The sequence below is a fragment of the Taudactylus pleione genome, unplaced genomic scaffold, assembly GCF_031769625.1.
Source record: "Taudactylus pleione unplaced genomic scaffold, aTauple2 ptg000089l, whole genome shotgun sequence".
Taxonomy (NCBI): domain Eukaryota; kingdom Metazoa; phylum Chordata; class Amphibia; order Anura; family Myobatrachidae; genus Taudactylus; species Taudactylus pleione.
In genome coordinates this window covers 8995309-9015513 of record NW_028284491.1, presented here as the reverse complement: position 1 = coordinate 9015513, position 20205 = coordinate 8995309, and the positions used below count along the sequence as shown (strand labels likewise).

General features: G+C 44.1%; 1 protein-coding gene across 1 annotated transcript in view; it reads right to left on the bottom strand.

Moving 5' to 3' along the window:
• TNS2 (tensin 2) overlaps window positions 1-20205 on the bottom strand; it is a 136459-nt gene that overhangs the window by 15505 nt on the left and 100749 nt on the right. Inside the window, exons 16-19 of the mRNA XM_088469152.1 lie at window positions 16718-16783; window positions 16228-16344; window positions 13473-14897; window positions 1427-2594 (exon numbers count right to left, since the gene is read on the bottom strand). Coding sequence (XP_088325278.1) covers window positions 1427-2594; window positions 13473-14897; window positions 16228-16344; window positions 16718-16783 — 2776 coding nt within the window. The remainder of the gene's footprint in view (window positions 1-1426; window positions 2595-13472; window positions 14898-16227; window positions 16345-16717; window positions 16784-20205) is intronic.

Here is a 20205-nt window from a genome sequence, read left to right as displayed (position 1 = left end):
CCGTAAGTGTAATTTTTAATAGTAATATTCTCATTAAGATTATTTTCTAGAGAACGCCAATGATATGATAAAATCAAACTAATATCACAAATACAATTAAAAAATAAATGCTACAGTATTCTGACTATTGGATTAGAATCTGCAGCGATAATTCTAGTAATGCGCTCTGTACTTCATATATGTATTATACATTTCTTTCATCTAATCTATTCTATCCAAGGGCGCATTAAAACATAATAATAACAAATTGAATGTTGTTCTATGTAAAGATACCATTATACACCCTGCTCCGCTTTGCATAAGTGTAAGTTAGGTGTGTGTTTGCGACTACTGGTGGATTCATCTTTAAAGATACCATTATAGACGTATATACCCATCTTTGATTTTGTGAGTTTGGGAATGCCTTATTCTATTCTGTATGAAAAGATTTGTGCCATCACCTAAAGAAGATACTACACATTGCGGTTATATATTTTTCTCACTATGTATATGGAATCCGAACGTTGGAGAAAAAAAAATGAGAGTTACAGAAGAGGCATAAATGTTCAGCTATTACGGTTAAGTATATATACTTTATTTTGCCTCAGGTTTACATTTTTCATTATCTTTATATACACTATAATAATAACTGGGTCTAGAGAAAGATCACATTAGTGGGCCCCATGCTTTTTCTAGAACAAGAGAGGAAACTGTATCCTAGGGAGTGTACTGTATTAAGGGCCGGATTCATTATGGATCGCTATTGCGATTGCAGCTGTGATTACGCATGCAGGTCTGCTGCTAAAATATGCTAATGTTTGCATCTGCTCATCCGGCATAGAGACGCCCACTTCCACGTCCGCACATCCGCGAGACCTCGCAATCCTGCGTATAACATCGGTAACATAGAGTAACATCGGCCCCTCATGCAGATTTACTGCAGCTCTGACCTGACTCAGAAATTCTCGTTGCACGCTGTGAGTACATAAGCTGCGTATACCGCCACAGCGGCTAATTTATCCACGCCGTTCAAACGGACAGGCACGTCTGCGATTCTCCAACCACTCCCCCGTCACCACCCCCAAATGCTGACGTACCGTCACTCACTCTGCGATGGCTTTGTATCTGCGTACGTGATTGCAGTGCGATTGCAATACTGGCCGGCGCACGGGCACTGCGATGCATGCGCATTACGCACCGTCGGCCGATCTGCGTACGCTGTTGCAATTGCAATCCATGCTGAATCAGGCCCCAAGTTCTCTGTGCATTAATCTTTCTAGATCACTGGAGGCTGAATATAGAGACTTTTGTATAACCTCAACTATGCAGGCTCCAAAAACTTCAAGTCTAGTGTGGCCCCTGGCAAATGCCCTTTTTGCTCTATAGTATAATGGCCCTGACTCTCTTAAAAGCTTACAACAAATTAAACCCTAAGACATAAACTTACCTGTCTGTGCTGACAGGACTGGATGCCTGCGCAGAATTGTGTGCGTACAAAGGTCGGTAGTTTGGTACAGACTGATTCTGGTTGCAGGGATTTCTGAATGTCTGTAGAGAAGCCGTTTGTATGTGCACGGTGCTGTGTGCTTGGGGGCTCGGTTTGTGAACAGGACTGTGTAAAGCTAGAGAAGGCATCTGTGTATGCACTGTGCTATGTACTTGCACAGTACTATCTGACTGCACAACCGGACTCTGTGTGTGCACAGTATTGTTTGTTTGTATACACGGAGTGTCTGTGCACACAGGACTGTGCATATGGACTGAGGACTGCTTAGGGATATTTATCTGTGTAAGTGCCCCATGGCTGGGCACTACTATAGATGCCTGAACTGCAGAACTGTGTGAATTCACAGGTGAATATAGGTGGGAACTTGAGCTTTGTGTTTGCACAACGGTTGATGCCTGTGTTGCAGGACTTAGTGACTGCAGGGGAGCGTGTGGACTTGGACCCAGCACTTGCCCTAGACTGGTTGGTTTTCCTTCACTTTGCGAATGAACAGAAGGAAGAGGATGTGTGAAGCCCTGTGTGGGCACAATACTGTTTGTATGCGCATTCTGTGTCATTCTACCGTTATGTACTACTTGTGTTAGTGTGTTCTGTATCTGCTCCGAGTTCTGGGACTGTGCCGGAGGACTATCTTTTTGCATAAAGCTGTTGGCCTGTGTAACAGGAGGCTGTGTGTGTACTTGGCTGTGAAAATGCACATTGCGCGGAGGGCTCGGCTTTTGCTGTGCAGAGGGATTTTGCGGCTGTGTTGCATGGTCTGATTGTAACAACTGTCTTTGTGGTGATGAAGAACTCGAGTGCCTAAGAATACTACTCTGGGTTTGAACAGCTGTATTTTGTGTATGGATAGGATTCTGTTGCATCTGCAATGGCTGACAGTGTGTGTTTATGGGGGTACTGGCATGCACAGGACTCTGTGGGTATGCAAAGTCATCTGTCTGCACTGCACTGTGTCCATTTGCTGAGGTGCTGGTGTGCATTGGGTTTTGTGCATGAACAACAGAGCTTGGATGTGTTATAGCAGATAAACTGGTTGCAGGTGCTGCAGCTGGGGGCTTCTGCGGCTGGAAGGACGGAGCATTTCTGTGCACACCGTGGTCAGTGAAATCTACAAGAAGAAGAACAGTCAGTTAGATGCACTTCAGAGTTGATATGTAGCATGGTGTGTATGTAATGTACTCAAATATTTCACTAGCAAGTACAAAAACAATGGAAATCACACATTAAAGTGGTTTTGAGGATGCAGCCATTTTGTGAGCAGAACCATCATTCAGGAAAATGCATTTTCTGATGCACTGGTGACATCATTGAGACATGAGGTACTATTTGACTCAATACTCCGTGAAATCACTAGATCCTCGTAAAATGATTACTAAAGACAGCCCTGATGTCCTCAATCTCACCATTCATTTAAATGATTGATGAGTAATTTTTATAATGTAACATAAAACGTTTGCAGTGTGTTTCCGAATATTTCCCTCCTCACAACCCCTAGCACAATTTTCGTTGTCTCCTGAGAGCAGGGAGTAGGCCTGGAAGTGTGCGGAGTGGACCCATCAACCTGAGTGCAAGAGCGTTTTGCTGTGCACAGGCAGCAACCTCCTAAACTAGACTCACTATGTGTAGGTGATATGCACGCTTTAATATTCATAATGATCACAGACTAATAAAACCATGTTAGAAAAATGGGGGGGGTTCCACTGCACTGGCAAATTGTGTTAGAACATTGAAGTAATGGGAGCCACCTAAGCAATATCTATCTTAATGATGTCAAAATAAATCAAATTTATGTTGATGGTGTTCCTGCAGAGTCAAATATAACAGTAGCTGCCCCCATTGTGAGAAAGCCTCATAGGTGAAACGCGCGTCGGAACCACAGGGTGCCCTGTTACTGTGCAGACACCCCAGCACTCAGGTTTCCTTGTATTCATTTATTTTTTAATCCACCACAGGTTCTATTCTCCTTCCCTGCATAGTATCACACTGCGAGCAGCTCCTAACACACCATTGCTCCTAACAATCCATTGCACGAAGCATTAGTCCTTATGTAGAATGTATTACTGACAGCTTTGAGCCCCTTTACTATGATACTTATGAACTTTTAGAGGCTATGAGCTATTTTTCATAGGCAGACCATCATTGCTATATGCTACCTATTATAAGCATTATTAATATACAATTTTACACAGTGTTTATTATTTAACTATAAACATGACAATTATGTGTTACTAATGGTCAATGAGTAACCTCTTACTAATGTTTAAGACATAACCATTTGCTGATATTATGACAACTACTGTCCAAAATGAGTTACTAATATTCAAGGTAAAGCCTTTTATGGGAACATAGGTTTGTCTTGGAGATATTTATAGAACAGTGATCACCACACAGTAGCTATCATAAATATAAACAAATTGCAACTCACTTGTGTTTGTTCCAAGGATATATGGGAAGTATAGATCTCTCACGCATCATATAATGCTATTTTTGCAAATGAAGAAGCAATTTTCTGTATCCTGACTGCTCACTATTTCTCTGCGCTGTTTGACATTAGATCAATATATGATATACCTGAACCATACTCGCCTTCCCTCCCGGAATGGCCAGGAGGCTCCCAAAAATCGGACGCGCTCCTGGCCACCCGGAAAAGTTACTGCGTCAAAATTAAGAAAAAAAAAACACCCCAAAAAAAATGCTGGGGGACAAACTTAAAAACTAGCAAACTAGACTCTAGAGGGGTCCCCAAGTATGTCCCATGTGTTTTTTTTCATTGCAGGGGCTTGCGGAAGGTGGATTTTCACGATTTTTTAAACTTAACGTTACCAACTTTAAAATATGCTGGCCCCCATTCTCAAGTACCCCAAATTTGCTGGGATAAGTAATTTTCTGAAAAAAAAACCCTCCTGAATACTATTCTGCACCACTTATACAAAAACGCTAGTTAGCAGCTATTGAGCCCATTTAAAAACACCAAACACCTTCAGCAAGCCAAATCGGGGGTAACCATAGCTAACCCCCATGTCAGAGCATCTTTTGGGGGGTGTCAGGCTGACCTCCCCAAATCTGACAGCACTTTCCGCTTGTTTCAGTGTCGCCGGGTCCTGTTTTCACGTACTTTCAAATTGAATACGGGGATATGCGGGGACGCGCGTGATACTTTTCCGCCTGCAAAACACGCGATGTAGGCGAAAAGTCCAGGAGGCGGAAAAGTATCGCGGATCCGCTCAAACTGAATACGGCTCTTTGTATATTACTAATAATACCACTAATAATACCATGTTACCTACTAAATGGTGGGGTCACTCTAGCCTGTAACACCTGTTCAATACATACATAATTATCTACTCAGACAAAACACATAAGAAAAGTTCTTTTCCATGAGCATATTCCATCTGGCTTACAGGACAGCTAACTCAATATCATGGAATGCATAGGGACTGCGAGTGCAGAAGCTCCTAAGCGTCTCCAAGTCATTGCTGTGGAGATCACACTGAACAATCTTCAGCGCAGCCATGACTGGGTAACGTTATTCAATGTGGGAGCTGGACTAGATTTCAGAAAAATGTTCTACAATTTTTGCCCATAGGACTTGTAAGTGATCTCGGCAGCTCCAGAATGAGTGATTATTACAATCTCCAATTAATGAGATGTGGCGTTGTCAGCAAAGGGCACCATGTGGGAATAAAATGGAGCTTTCTGCAGAATATTTCATAGCCTACGTGGTTTATTCAACAAACATGCTAATAGAAAACATACACAACCTCTCATCAGCAAAGGTTTTCATCACAGTAAAACATAATTCTACCCAAAACTGAAAATTAAATTGTGGTTGGTAAATCCTATCAACTACATGGTCTGCAAAAAGGTAATGTACCAGTAGAATATCCTGAATGCCGGACACTTGGTACAAGTTTGTCTACTGCGCTCCTGACGTTGCGTCCCTCATTCCCACTTTCTCCCTGTGTGAAAAGAGGCAGTGGCCCAAATGTTGTGAGTTGCAGGCAGTGAGGACATTTTGGCAATGTAGCAGCTAGATTTCCAGTGAATTTTTTTTTTTTTTTTTTTAAGGCAAAACCAACACATTGCCGCTATAATGTCAAACTCTTAATGCAGCCCACAACTCCCATACTACATTTGGGCCTGGGTGAGCAGGATAAGTAAAGTCAGTCAGACATACAGCAGCTGCCTCACTCCTGTCATCCTCGTTTGTGGGAAGCATGCAGGAGCAAGAGGGGCACACAGATAATAATGTGATATCTGGCAGAATATTCTGAATGCTGGACCACAGGTAAATAACCTTTGGAAATGTTAGTCCTGAGTATATTATCCTTTAATATAGTTTGTATTCCGTCAGACAGTTACATTATTATAACCCTATGAGGCGTCTCACGGCCATCCTTCACTCCTTTAAGGCTTTAGTGAATCCTGGTTTTGGTTACCAGAGACAGATATGTGTCACACAAATGTGCATATAACTTTCTCCATCTCATTTTGTGCTACACATAGGAAAAAAAAAAAAAAAGATACATTTATTTCATTTCTCCAGTACACCCAAGGCTGAGGGTATGTGTCAGCACGTCAAGTTGACCAAATACTGGGAAAGCCTGACTGAAACATGCCTTCATTTATATTAAATATGTTTTGTAGAAGTTGTGCTTAACTAGGCTGCAAAAAAAACAGAATTGGCATAAAAATGTAAAGTACATTGAAAACTACAGAAAAAGAGAAACCGATGTGCAGTGATGTCATATAGATCAACATGGTTAAAAGTAGGCCGCAGTCATCCCCACAACACATTTCTTCCACAGCACTTTTCTGTGACACATCCCTCCTGCAGAAACCCATCTCCCCCCCAATCTGATTATGATTTGCTGCCAGACTGTCTAACCTCACTGATGATGGGTTATACTTACTGTGGCTGCAGGGGGGCGTAATGGGAAAGTCCCCAACCTCATATTAAGATCCTGAACAAGATAGATACAGAGAGGCCAGGGACAGACATACTACTATATTACTTCTCTCCCCCTGTATCTGTCCTGCTTATAGCTAGTGAGTGTTGTGCATCAGTGTTTTACGATTCTCCCTAGTTACCAGGATTGTAAAATATCTTCCCAGGACCATTAGCTGCTGAGCCAGTGCCTCCATACATGTTACTCCTGATACTGTCCCTATAGGGTCATGTTTTTTCGAAGGTCTAAAAGGCCTAGATAATAACAGATGGGAAGAATTGTGTCTAACATGCAGAAAGAATAATGTTCTTCAGCAGCTGGATAACACAAAAAAACAGGGATAATTCCAGGGACAAATATTTCCAGGAAGAGATCTCTAAAACCCTGAAAATTAGGGACAATGGTAAACTCAACAACAAAAGCATGCCATAGCCATAGCCAGAATGTAATACCCTGCACACTTGTTCCCGGCAAATTTGGATACCAAATTGCCATAAATAACAGCCTTAGACGCCAAGTTGCTGGTGACCCGCTTTGGGCGTATCTCTCACACATTGCCGATAATACAGCCTGTTTGTGGCAACTTTAATAAATAAATAATAGTAAAAAAATCAGTGCTCCCCCAAATGGAAAACAGCACTAGATAAAAAGGGGGGATGGAGGCAAAGAGCATGGGGACCACCAAATTTTTCACAACCAGCACTAAATTTTACCAGTGTGGGGTCTCCCAGCAATACTACCTGCCAGCCCTATATTGGCCACACTCTTAGCAAAACACAGCACTGTGCTGATAACTATTTCCGACACAACTGGAGTGGGTACTGGATTAGTAATGTTACTATTACAAGAAATGTTTTTAACTTACCAAGTACAGGTCCCTGAAAACCCAGTCATAGCCAATTTTAATGGCTGCTAGGACAAGTTGGCACTTGGAGAAACTCACACACGTCTGTAAAAAAATATGTCTCCAAAGATGGAACACAAGAGTGACAGACTAAGGGCCTGATTCAGAGCCGGCCGCTATTTGCGGCCGCTCGTTCTTAAAAAGGGGCCGGATATTTAAATTGAGCGCTCGCTCTTTGCGGTGTGTTGACGCCTCTATGTCTGAGCGAACGTCCGAAAAATGCGCTCGCTATTTTGTAAAGATGCCCCTTTGCCGTTCGCATCACACGTCATCTCCGTTATTTATTAAATTAATCGGGAACATCGAAAAGCATCTGAACTGCTCGCAGTGCTTGTGGTAGGATTTTCTGCCCGCTATCACTGCGAGCAGTTCAGGCTAAAAGACAACCAAGTGACGTGGTCAATGACGCTCCTTTACTAATTATGCACTCCCATTAAACGCCCTTTTTACCGTTAGGCACGCCTGCGTTCAGATCTCCACTCCCCCGTTTTCAAGCACCTTCCTGTTACCACCCACAAACGGTATATTCTGTCAATCAAATTAGCAGCCCCTCGTTGTTTTACGAGCGCATGATTTCCGACCGCAATGACTGGTTTGCGCATGCGCATTGCGAACCATACACATGCGCAGTTGTGCGAACATCGCTCAGAGCTTACGAGCGGCTCTGAATCAGGCCCTGAGTGTCCAGCAGGTTGAAAATGCGCCCTGTGGTGGCCTAGCCCACCAAACATGTGACGGCGGGACCAAGGAGAAGCCCTTATGATGCTCCTACCAGTTCTGCAGCGGCTTACCGCCAGGACCAGGGGCAAGCAGAGTGCTTAAAGGGCAATATGGCGACTTTCTAGGCTACAAAGTGCATTTCCAGGCACCCTGCATGCCAAACAGTGCTACAGGGCAGCGACTGTCCTGCCCCCTAGGCACCACTTGCCCACCCCTAGTCACGGCCCTTGTGTCCAGTGTTATAAATATTAGAAATGCTGGGTCCCATATCTGCCGCTTTCCTGTAGCTAGAGAAAATAGATACAGAAAGCTATACACTAGCTACTGTGTTTATAGATCAGTCATACACTAGCCACCTGTTAGAAGTCTAGGTACCAAATTGGAGGTCTTATTTATTTGCTACGCAATTGGAGGTCTGCTTTATATTCCAGACAAAAACAAAAGTATAATCAATGATTATACAAAAAATGTATAATCAATGGGGCTTTACTGTGCATGCTCAGGAAAGCAGATAATAGGCCTCAGGAGAATGACCCAGCATTGCTGAGCAACCCTCACCTCTGGGCCCGTAGCGGCAACACCCCCAAGGTTGCAGCAGTCTCATCACTGTGCACACACAGGGCCTGATTCAGACCCGGTCGCTCTGACAGAGTGCTCGCTCTGAATCAGGGCCGGGCCTTTTTTTTTTTTTTTTTTTTAGAACGGCCTCCTGGCTGCTCACATAGCTGTGGGTGACCACCCACAGCTACAGTGAGTGGCCATGATGATGGCTGCGATGGTCAAGACCATCGCGACCATCGGGCTTGCGACGAGAACCTTGTGGTAGGGTCTCGTTTATCGCAAGCCCCAGAGAGCTTTCAGCTCTAACAGAGCCGGAAGCTCTCCACTGACATCACTTGTGATGTCAGTGGGGCCGCCCCCAAACGACAGGGGTTCTCATGGGAACGCCTCCGTTTGGGCAGCCACCCCCCAGCCCGCCCACCAAAGGGGGCGAGCTGTCACTCAACATCGACAGCTCGCCCCCTTTGTTGCGAGACCCGGAGCGACGGTTTGCCCGTTGCTATCCGGGTCTGGCGCACGACGGAGCCGGCTCCGTCGTGCGCATGAGCTCTGGGCCACAATCGACCCGTTTGCGAGCGCTCAGCGCTTGCGACCGGGTCTGAATCAGGCCCACAGTTCCAAGGAGATGAAGGGAGCCTTGAGTGACCAAAGGAGACAGAGCTGTCTCCAGTGACCACATTCCTACAGCACAACTGCACTAGGTATGATGCGAGCTGCGTCAAAATTCCCTCACCACCAGTCACCCACTAATGAACCCTTGTGGCACCATATAAATAAAAGATAATAATGTAATACTAATGTACATGGGGACATCAAATTCAAAAGTCAATAAAGTGTAAATAATATTTAAATATCCCTACCTAAAGATGTTCCCCATGTCTGTACTTCCCGCTTTGCGAAGGGCTTTATTCCGAAGGCTCCATGCGACTTCTGCTGAACTGTGGGGTCCCCTAGGATGGGTATTATGCTAGTAAAGTAGTGTTTACAGCTGGACTGTAAAATATACCATTACTACAGTAGGGGGAGCACAGTTTCCATATAGGGAGTGAAAGTGTATAAGTTTGGTAGGAATTACTATTTATGCACAAAAGCCATAAAACACATATTTTTCTTATGATTCATGATTAAGTGTGTAACAGTTTCAGTAATTAAAACCCCACTAGCAGTGACTACACCTATTATACAGCCGGCTAAAGCAGAGTGACTTTAGGGGTGCTGTAGCTTAGCCCCAGCCACCAAGTTTAGCTGTGCAATACGTGCTGTGCCAGGATTTCGGAATCCATGCCAGACTTTTATGCAGGGCACTATTGGCAATCTACAGTAGTTTCTGTCATCGCTCCAAAGGGAACAAGAGCTTCACTGATATTGTAGTAGAGAAATAAATGTTAGACGGTTTGGCAAACTCTTACATTTGGAAAAGAAATGTCTAACTGGACTCTGACACAGTGGGAAAAGTGAAGAGAGGAAATTTCCAGCAGTCATGTTAGTTGGTTTATGGAGTAAATGAGTAAGCTGCTGATTCACCATAGATACCTCTTTTAACTCTGATACCCATTATAGCTAAATAGAGTGATTTTCCTCTGCAGAACTGTAATTTCACCACTAATCAGATATTTACACAACCTTCTGAGAGAATCTGGACTCCCACTATTTCTTCTCTCTTTCCTCCAATAAATTAGACGTTATACCCCATTGTTAAACACCAGTGCCACGGCTTAGGGCCGTTTTCAATTTGGAGCGAAAATCCGTTTTTAGCAAAACTTTTTCGCCGATGACTTAGTTTTTCGCCGATTTCATTTATCCCCGTATTCAATTTTAGCGTCTTTTCGCCGATGCAAAAACCACCCTGTACCCTTTGGACACCCCCCTGGACGCTAACTGCGTCCAAAAACGCAAAAAAATACACAAAGGACACCCCAAAAAAAGCACTTTGAAAAAAAATGGGCAATAAAAATATCAAAGTGGGGGTACAACTTCAAACACTGGCGAAATAGCCTTTGGGGGGTCTGTAAGTATGGGGGAGGTTTTTTTTTGCTTCCAGATGCTTGCTGAAGGTGCGTTTTTTGATGCACTTTAAAGATTTTTTTTTTTTTGTAATTTACAACTATGCTTGCACCCATTTTCATGTACCCCAAATTTGATGGGACTACTTAATTACCCCAAAAAATGTTGCAAAATCCTCTTCTTCACCACTTGCTCAATGACGCTAAATAGCACCTATTGACACCACTTAAAAAGCCCAAATACCTTTAACAGGGCTATTCGAAGGTACCCATAGTAAAGCCCCATGTCAGAGCATCTTTAGGGGGCTGTCAGGCTGATTTCCCCAAAACTGTCAGAATTTTTTGCCGATTTCAGATTCGCCGGGTCCCGTCTTCGCACATTTACAATTGAATACAGGGATACGCGGTGATGCACGCGATACTTTTTTGCCAGCAAAACCTCCGATGACGGCGAAAAGTCTAGCCTCTGACTTTGCGCTTCAAATTTAATATGGTCCTCATTCATTCATTGCGAGTCACAGTTTGGAACAAAAAAAAAAGTTAATTTGTATCTGGAGAAACCATGATGCAATGCAAGAGGTGCAATACATACACACATGGTAAATACTGGCTGCTTTTGCATGTAGATATCTTTCAAGTCATTGGTGGTACAGATCGTACTGTGTGTATGCAGCTTAATCCACAAATACTGGACACATTTATTTTTACACTGCAATTTAGAGTTCAGCAAGGACTCGCCCCTCTCAACTGTAAATCTTTCTGCACATTTTAGAACTGACCCCCTGCAGTGCAGCATGGTTTTGCCAAAGTGCAAATTTGCCCTTTTGTTTTAGCTTTTGCTTCGAAAAGACATCTTTTTCAATTACACCCTCTAACTTTAGCCTATGCAAGATCTGCCTGTCTCCTTATATTTACTGTAGGCATACTTACTGACTTTGAAGAGTCTCTCTCCAAGAGAGCTGCTGCTGATGGCCAGATCGGGGGGCGGGGCCGGGATGTAGACATCATACCCCACCCCTTTCCCAGATAGTCGCAACTCGCATGTCCGCAAAGAGGGGGTGGGGCTAAACAATGCGATTTGCATCATTTAGCCTCGCCCCCTCCCTACGGACCCGCAAATTCCCCGGGCAGGATGCGGGAGATCTGTCTAGACTTCCGGAGGTGGGGGGGGGGGGGGGGGGCTACCCGAAAAACCGGGAGCCTCCAGCGACTTCCGGGAGTGTAGGCAAGTATGACTATAGGCCACTTCATTTATATACTTCTGGGATCACTGTACACCGGGAAATTGCATTATATTATTAATAAATCAGTCATTAATGGTTATGCTATTATCATCATTCATTTATATAGCACTAAGGGCTTGCTGGAGGGGCCCGGTGGGGTCACCGGTCAGTTGCTGAAGGGGACATTTGTCCCCATGAGCAGCGCTGCAGTGGGCGGCACAGTATGGTCACAGTGAACAGCTGAAGGAAATGGTCATTGTCCCCCTTTGCAGTAGCTCAGCCCCTCCCCCAGGGACCATGACTGGGCAGGAGTAGGTACTAAGGTACCCAGTTCTGTGCCACACGCCACCCCTTTTGCAGCTCTCAGCGGCCCAATACAGCACTCACGGTGCTATATTATTTTGGTGTGAGCGGGCGTGGCCTTCCCAGATTTGTCCACACCCCCCAGTACTTGGGCTCTGGACGACTCTCTCTAGAACTCCCCTATTCTGTTGCGCTTTACAATAGGGAACAAAACAGTAGTAAAACAAAACTGGGTAATAATAACAGACAGAGGATAAGAGTGCCCTGCTCACAAGTTTATAATCTATAGTACTAAACACTCCCTGGGTTGTAAGTTAATGGTCTGTGAGAACTGCAACACACTTTACACAACATGTAACAGCTTCAGTGGCTAATGTGTGATCTGGCTGCCAAGTGCTGCCCAAACCCGTTTTAATATTTCATTTGTAAGTGTCCTGCCCATTTTTCTTAGAGCTACATTGCCTCCTTACAGTATTATTTTTAACTTCTTGGAACGTTTCATTTCCAGTAATTAGCTAAGATAGCCTTCAGGCCACCATAGATTTAATATGTTCTCACTATATCCTCGCCTTACAGCTGTCACATCCAGTGGTTTAGCCCATACCAAGTAGTATGTTGGTTTAGCCCAAGTCACCTAGTGATTAAGGAGTTTCTTTCATCCTTCCCTCAATTCACCATATTCCTAATCATATGTTATCTATTTTCATGCTGTCCCACTTTCTCGCTATTTAAAGCACCATTGAATTATCCTTGAATCCTTGCTCTATTAATCAGTTTAATGGGGTCTCAGCCATCAATATCGTAACACTCCTTCTTATGTTTAAAAATGTCACCTAAAATGTAAACTTTGAAAATTAAACCCTTTTCCATAATCTAATAGAATTGTGGAGGTTCCTTATGGGAGAACACAATGCAATATCTGCCAAAGTAGCACATGTCCATGTTTACAGATAGCAAAAATAATGAAAACACAAATATAGGGTATTTCCTTTTAAAAATTGCGTCACAAACATACTTGTTTTCTATTAATCAGTGGTCGATACAGGGCTGAAACCAAGTAACGCAAGAGGGTCGATAAAAATTACCAAACTTGTGGAAACATTTAGGTCAAGTTCCTACAGGTGTTAAAACTCCTGCTTCTACGCAATCCTGCTTCTATCACTCGATCTGCAGATATATCTTTCAGGTGTGTACCCACCTTAAGACTAAAGACATGAGACCATTTCTGTGGTTGAAAGTTCATTTTAGCTCACAAAAGTGACATGCAAACTAATGACTGAACATATAATATAAGTAATAAGAGTTTTGTCGCACACTACTCACCTTGTTGCTGTGGAGGTGTTAGCTCACCGGGGCTGCCTGCAGACAAGGTATCGCCACTCATTCTCCTAGGGGCACAACTGGAGGTAACAATAGGAGACACTGAGCCTGGAGGCGACTGACCGCCAGGTTGATTATAGGTGGGCATACATGTGGATAAGGCACCATAACCATTAGGAGGGCAATTAGTTGGGAGATATGAAGGGTGCAGGAAATGTGGGTAAATATGTCCATATCCAGTGTCAGTGAAATGGGTAAAATGTAGAGAATCTTCACCATGTGGAATAGAGAATCCATAGTGCATCTTATCCAGTGGAATCTGGCAGGGAGGTGCAATATCATGGTTGTGCTGTAAACTTTGCCCATAAGGCTGCGACAAGTGTGATGGGAGCTCTCCTCGATGAAAAGGCTGCATTGGAGGCATTTTGCCTCCTTCCAGAGACCACATGTTGGGTACAGGGTAGCAAGCTGTGCTTTGACAGTGAGAACAGGGGCACATTGGAGGCATAATGTGTTCATGACGAGGAGGTTGACATATGTATTGGCGATTTTCTCTCAAACTGCCTCTCTTTGGTGGGCTCTGTGTCTGGTTGGGATAATGCTGGGGACCTTCAGACAATGAGCGGTACAACCGTCTTCTGTCTTGATCACCATACAACACCGGATAGTGACCACCTTGCAACACTGCACTAGCTCCTGGTGCACCCCGTGGATCGAGGAAGCCTTCTGCTCTGAAATAAGATCTGTTAGGAGGTCCCTCAATATTGGGACCAGCATACCCTATCCTGCAGGAACAATGCCTAGATAATAAAGGCCTCCTTCCTGGATACATAGCTAGGCTTCCAAACTGACCCATCTCTTCTTCCAGAATGGCGGCCTCATGATCTCTCTGGCCTTCCCACGGAGTACCACCAGATGACTCTCTCTGCTCCTCCCAGGATGGGGAGGTCAAGGGCAAACTTTGGGATGTTCCTTCATCAGACACTCCAGACCACTGAGGTGAGTACTGGAGCCTTGCTTCTCTGGCCATCTTTGCCTGAATATTCCGATTTATCTCTTCCGAATGATCCCGATGCTGCAAATCTTGAGATCTTTCATCCATTTTTTGTCTTTGATGTCCATTTTGTGTCACTGCTTGCTCATGTTTCAGCACCTGAGAGTACTGTGGCTCTCCCTCCTGTTTTACAGTGACCCCAAAACCACCCAAAAGTTTATTTAGGTCTTCTTGCTCAGCTGCTGTTGGTAAAGATTTCTGTGGAGTCTCCTCCAACCTCTCGGTAGGCGCAGAGGAGTGCCCAGAATCACTGCTGACGGACAGAAGACGCCCATGCTGCTCAGGGCTTCCATTAGTAGATGCCAAAGGTGTGCTCTTCTTGTTCACACGGGCATACAGGCTGCCATCCAATGGCCCACGAGTGTGATTGAGATCTAAACATAACAAAATATTTCAAAATCAATGATGGTAAATGCTTAAGACTTGTAAGGGATATAAAAATATCAATATAAAATAAAGTCTGCAGATCAGTGACACAGCAGAAAGACACCAACACATAATGCTGGTGTATGCTATCCTTGTTTATTCTACACCCCAAGGATTGACTGTGGTCAAGTATAGAATTATAGAGAGCAATACAGGTATTCATTTCTTGGTACGCAATCAGAATTACTAGACGCAATGCAAAATAGTAACTTTTAAGGTACCAACTCTTAAAATAACTTTCTATTAGTGGTCTTATAATATTTTTTGTATTTCTGTGCATTTAATTTGTAGTTATTTCTAATTTGTTAATACCAACTGTACCTTAAATGCGAATTTCTATATATAAACAATTCCTTGTGGAATTAAAAGATAAATACAACAAAGCCCTAGGAATTTAGCCTGGACTAAGATAATACAGCTAAATGTGATCATTGGCATCGTCATGACTGTATGCCTGCTCCACCTATACTGAATGCAGTATTATCTGCATACATGTTATTGAAAATGGTGGATCCTTCTAATCAGATTATTGTATCAAAGAGTGTAGATATCTAGTTAGGATCTCCACAATAATACAGTGATTGGCCTCTAACTGTAATGTATGTGCCCTGCAGATGAACTTACATCCAACCCTAAATCAGGGCCCAAGGAGCAGATTCACTGGAACTTTTAAAAAGGAAGTGGAGGTGTTGCCAAAAGCAACCAATCAGAGTATAGCTATAATTTTGTTGAATGTAAATGAAACCTAGAATGTGAGTGGTTGCTCTGGGAAACACATTAAATTTTCCTTTTTAAAAGTAAATCTACCCCTAAAAGTTGATCACTGGCGTCACAGGTAAAGTGTAGACTCAGTACTTTATAGAATGCTTTGTGTATGTTGCACTTTACCTGTAACATACACAAAGCATCAGCATGTACTTGCTCTTATTACAGCTTACATTAATAATATCTGTTTCTGTACTATGGAGTGCTTGTACAAACCCAGACTAGACTAAATCATTAATGCATCTGGTCCGTGTCCTTTCTCAGCGAGTCACCAACATTAGTCACATATACATGAAAGACTTGTAACCATTAAAAAAATAAATAATTGTATTAAAACAAAACCCACAGCAATTTTAGGTCACTGTAAAGTTACCCACAAAAACCTACGAGACTGTTGCTTACTTGCTAATCATTTCATAGTAGTGACTAATCCACTAAGTCTCTCTCCCAGAGAGATCCCCGTGCTGTACACTAACAGAGCCACATGGCTTTGTGCTTATATGGTAAACTCACCCTCCAGACTGTCCTCGTAGTGAACGTTGAGGTTCTCATACGAGTCGAAACGGACTAATGGATCAGTAATGTCATAGTCCACTGTAATGCTGGGATCTTTGCGGAATACCTCTCGCCCTTTAATGTGGGATACACAGAGACACAGGAGGGGAGTAAGTGGACTACAGGAAGGACGGCAGACGTAGCAGCTGAGTATTGTGTAGGTGGGAGACAGATGTGTTTGTATGATATAAAATGAGGTGGGGGTCAGTTATACAAAAATTTTGGGGGTTAAGTAATAGATGGCTGTGTTTCATGAGAAAGTGGAACATCTATAGGAATACAAAAGTAAACATTTATACAGCAGGAGCACATATCGTAGGAGTGGTAAATGGTCTAAGACACTTCTGGAGCCAAAAGAAAATGACAGGTTTGAGGGGCAGAACTAAACTCTATAACATACAGGCATTGCGAGAAGAAATATTCTACATGTATACAGGGACATTCTTACCTTTAACTTTGTCTTGTCCAGAGGAAAATATAAATTCCACAGCTGCATCATCTGGGAATTTGTCATCTTGGAGAAAAGGAAGGACAAGGAATATGGGAAAGGCCAACCACTGGCAATGCACTTGAGGATACGCTTTATACCATCAATGTTAGACCAGTAAATAATATTATAAGACTAGATGGGGTTAGCATTAATGACTTAAGTATACAGTTTCAGTCAAAGTTCTATTTAACATTTAGGGGTAAATCCAATTATCTGCAATTAAACCGCAGGTGCGACTTAGAGCTGCAACAGCCACACTTTACGGCAGCCTGAACTTGCTCAAAACTGCTCACAGCCTCATATGGCTGCGTAAAAAAATGAACAAGTCGTGAAGGGTTAAAACGCCGGCAATGGCAACTCACACCCTTCGTGGGTAAATGGATCAAACGCTTAAATCCTCTCTCCCTGTCATATTCACTATAATATGCCTATAAAGTCTCTATGTCCTATAAAGTCTCTATGTCCTATAAAGTTTATAGTCTTTAAACTTAATACCAAATCTCAAAATTTCTTTTTCTAGGATTGAAATTAGGGACCTTCTTACCATATTTCATGTACATTTAATTGGACATTTCTGAAATATATATATATAGCAATGACCAGGACACTGACGTTTTAACTTTAGACAGCCACATAATTGCACCAGAGAACAAGCTCATAATGCCATCATGCAACTTCTTCATGAAATCCTATAGTGTCATTATGCCACTAGACCTCCACACCATACAATTTAGCTCCACCCTGGCACAATACAGCTTAACTTTGTCTCCACGTAGCCTCATGAGGTAATTGTAGGCCATCATGACAATTTCTACCGTTACACCAGAGTCAGAATGGCCCACAAGGTGTACAGGAGAAATCCCTAGTGGGTCCAACTGGTTGAGGGCCCCGCCGCCTCTACTAGGGGTCAGGTTTCTGACTGTACACTGAAATTTACATTACTAGAGAGTCAGTATCTTGGTGGAGCAGGACCAGAGATGAAGTTGGGTGCATGGTTCGTTTCTAGGTAACCTACATAAAAATTAGCTCTCCTGTCAGTTCCCGACACACCCCTGTTCCTTCCTTTATAAAGGGGTCCTGTTCTTTGCAGGGAAACTATGGGGTCTGTTCATAAAGAACAAGAAGTGGCTCACAATAATTATCACTATATATCATCACATCAATGCGATATATAGTGAAGTTTAGTAGCCATTCATGTATACTTACCTCTTTGACGTCTTCATGTGCTATCCAGCCCCTCTGCGATCCCTGGACACAGTGAGAATACAGACATATATCTGTATTCTCACTGCGCATGCGCCGGCGTCTTAGAGCAGCAAAGGACACTGGGCAAAAGGGGGTGGAGCCAGCGCCGAGTGTCGGACAGAGAGCAGGGAGGTATGCAACTTCCCTGCTCTGTTCGGCTTGCGGTACTAATTACACCATCCTCCAGACCTTTCTTGGAATCTGCGTCCGCCTTCCAGGATCGCAGCCACAAGGTGCGACGAGCAGCTACCGCTGCTGAAGAAATTCTAGACACCAGAGTACTAATGTCTAGAGCCGCCTCGTTGATGTAGGTGGCCGAATCATGGAGATTGCCAATCAACTCCGCCTGTTCGGCCGGACAGTCGGATTCAAAAGAAGCCTCTAATGAATCCGCCCAGCGCTCCATCGCTCTGGCAACCCAGCAAATGGCCATAGCCAGCCGTGCTGCCCCCCCTGCAAGGGAATAAGCGGACTTCAGGCAGATTTCTACCTTGCGGTCCGTAGCATCCTTAAGGGAGGACATGGATGGCATCGGCAATGTGGCACTACGGACAAGACGGGTCACGTGAGAATCCACCTGTGGAGGGGATTCCCACTTAGCAAAATAATTATCCGCGAACGGATAAGCCACCGCCAGGCGTCTCTGCGGCTGGTATCTTTTGCCAGGTTGTTTCCACGCCTCCTCTAAATGGTCCACCAACTGACCCGAAAGAGGAAAGACTGTGGCACCGCCCTTCACATCTTTGAAAAAGGCATACTTAGATTTAGCCGCTGGGGGAACTTCGTCCTCAATCACCAAGGCTGTGTGGACCGCCCGAATAAGTCCAGGAATATATACTTTGGACTTAGCATCAGCGTCCTTAGTATGGAGAGGTTCCTGATCGTAAGGATCCAGAATCTCCCCATCATCAGACGTCCCTTCGTCATCCTCATAAGGAGCGGACAGAGATGCCACCGGCCTTTTATGAGGCCGCATCACAGACTCCCCTTGCAACACATCCGACAAGTGCTGTACAGAACTCGTCAGGGAGTTAACCCACGCTGGCTCCTGAGAACCCGGGAGCGGGGAAATAGGGAGACTGTGGGGTACCACCAATTGTCGTGGGAACCCCTGCATGGGTGACGACACCACAGACTGCTGGGACAAACCCATCGGAGTAAACGCAGGCTGCGGAGCTAACTGGCCCACTAAAGCTGTTAACGCCTGAGCGAAACAAGCCCAGGGCGGCTCCTGTACCGGTGCTGTAACCGTAATATATATATAGCAATGACCAGGACACTGACGTTTTAACTTTAGACAGCCACATAATTGCACCAGAGAACAAGCTCATAATGCCATCATGCAACTTCTTCATGAAATCCTATAGTGTCATTATGCCACTAGACCTCCACACCATACAATTTAGCTCCACCCTGGCACAATACAGCTTAACTTTGTCTCCACGTAGCCTCATGAGGTAATTGTAGGCCATCATGACAATTTCTACCGTTACACCAGAGTCAGAATGGCCCACAAGGTGTACAGGAGAAATCCCTAGTGGGTCCAACTGGTTGAGGGCCCCGCCGCCTCTACTAGGGGTCAGGTTTCTGACTGTACACTGAAATTTACATTACTAGAGAGTCAGTATCTTGGTGGAGCAGGACCAGAGATGAAGTTGGGTGCATGGTTCGTTTCTAGGTAACCTACATAAAAATTAGCTCTCCTGTCAGTTCCCGACACACCCCTGTTCCTTCCTTTATAAAGGGGTCCTGTTCTTTGCAGGGAAACTATGGGGTCTGTTCATAAAGAACAAGAAGTGGCTCACAATAATTATCACTATATATCATCACATCAATGCGATATATAGTGAAGTTTAGTAGCCATTCATGTATACTTACCTCTTTGACGTCTTCATGTGCTATCCAGCCCCTCTGCGATCCCTGGACACAGTGAGAATACAGACATATATCTGTATTCTCACTGCGCATGCGCCGGCGTCTTAGAGCAGCAAAGGACACTGGGCAAAAGGGGGTGGAGCCAGCGCCGAGTGTCGGACAGAGAGCAGGGAGGTATGCAACTTCCCTGCTCTGTTCGGCTTGCGGTACTAATTACACCATCCTCAGATGGCGAATCTGTACACAGTAGAGGAACGGAAAGCTGAGATTTCCATTCTTTTGTGAGTCGCACTCTCCATACAAAAGTATGGCGATGCGATGCAGGC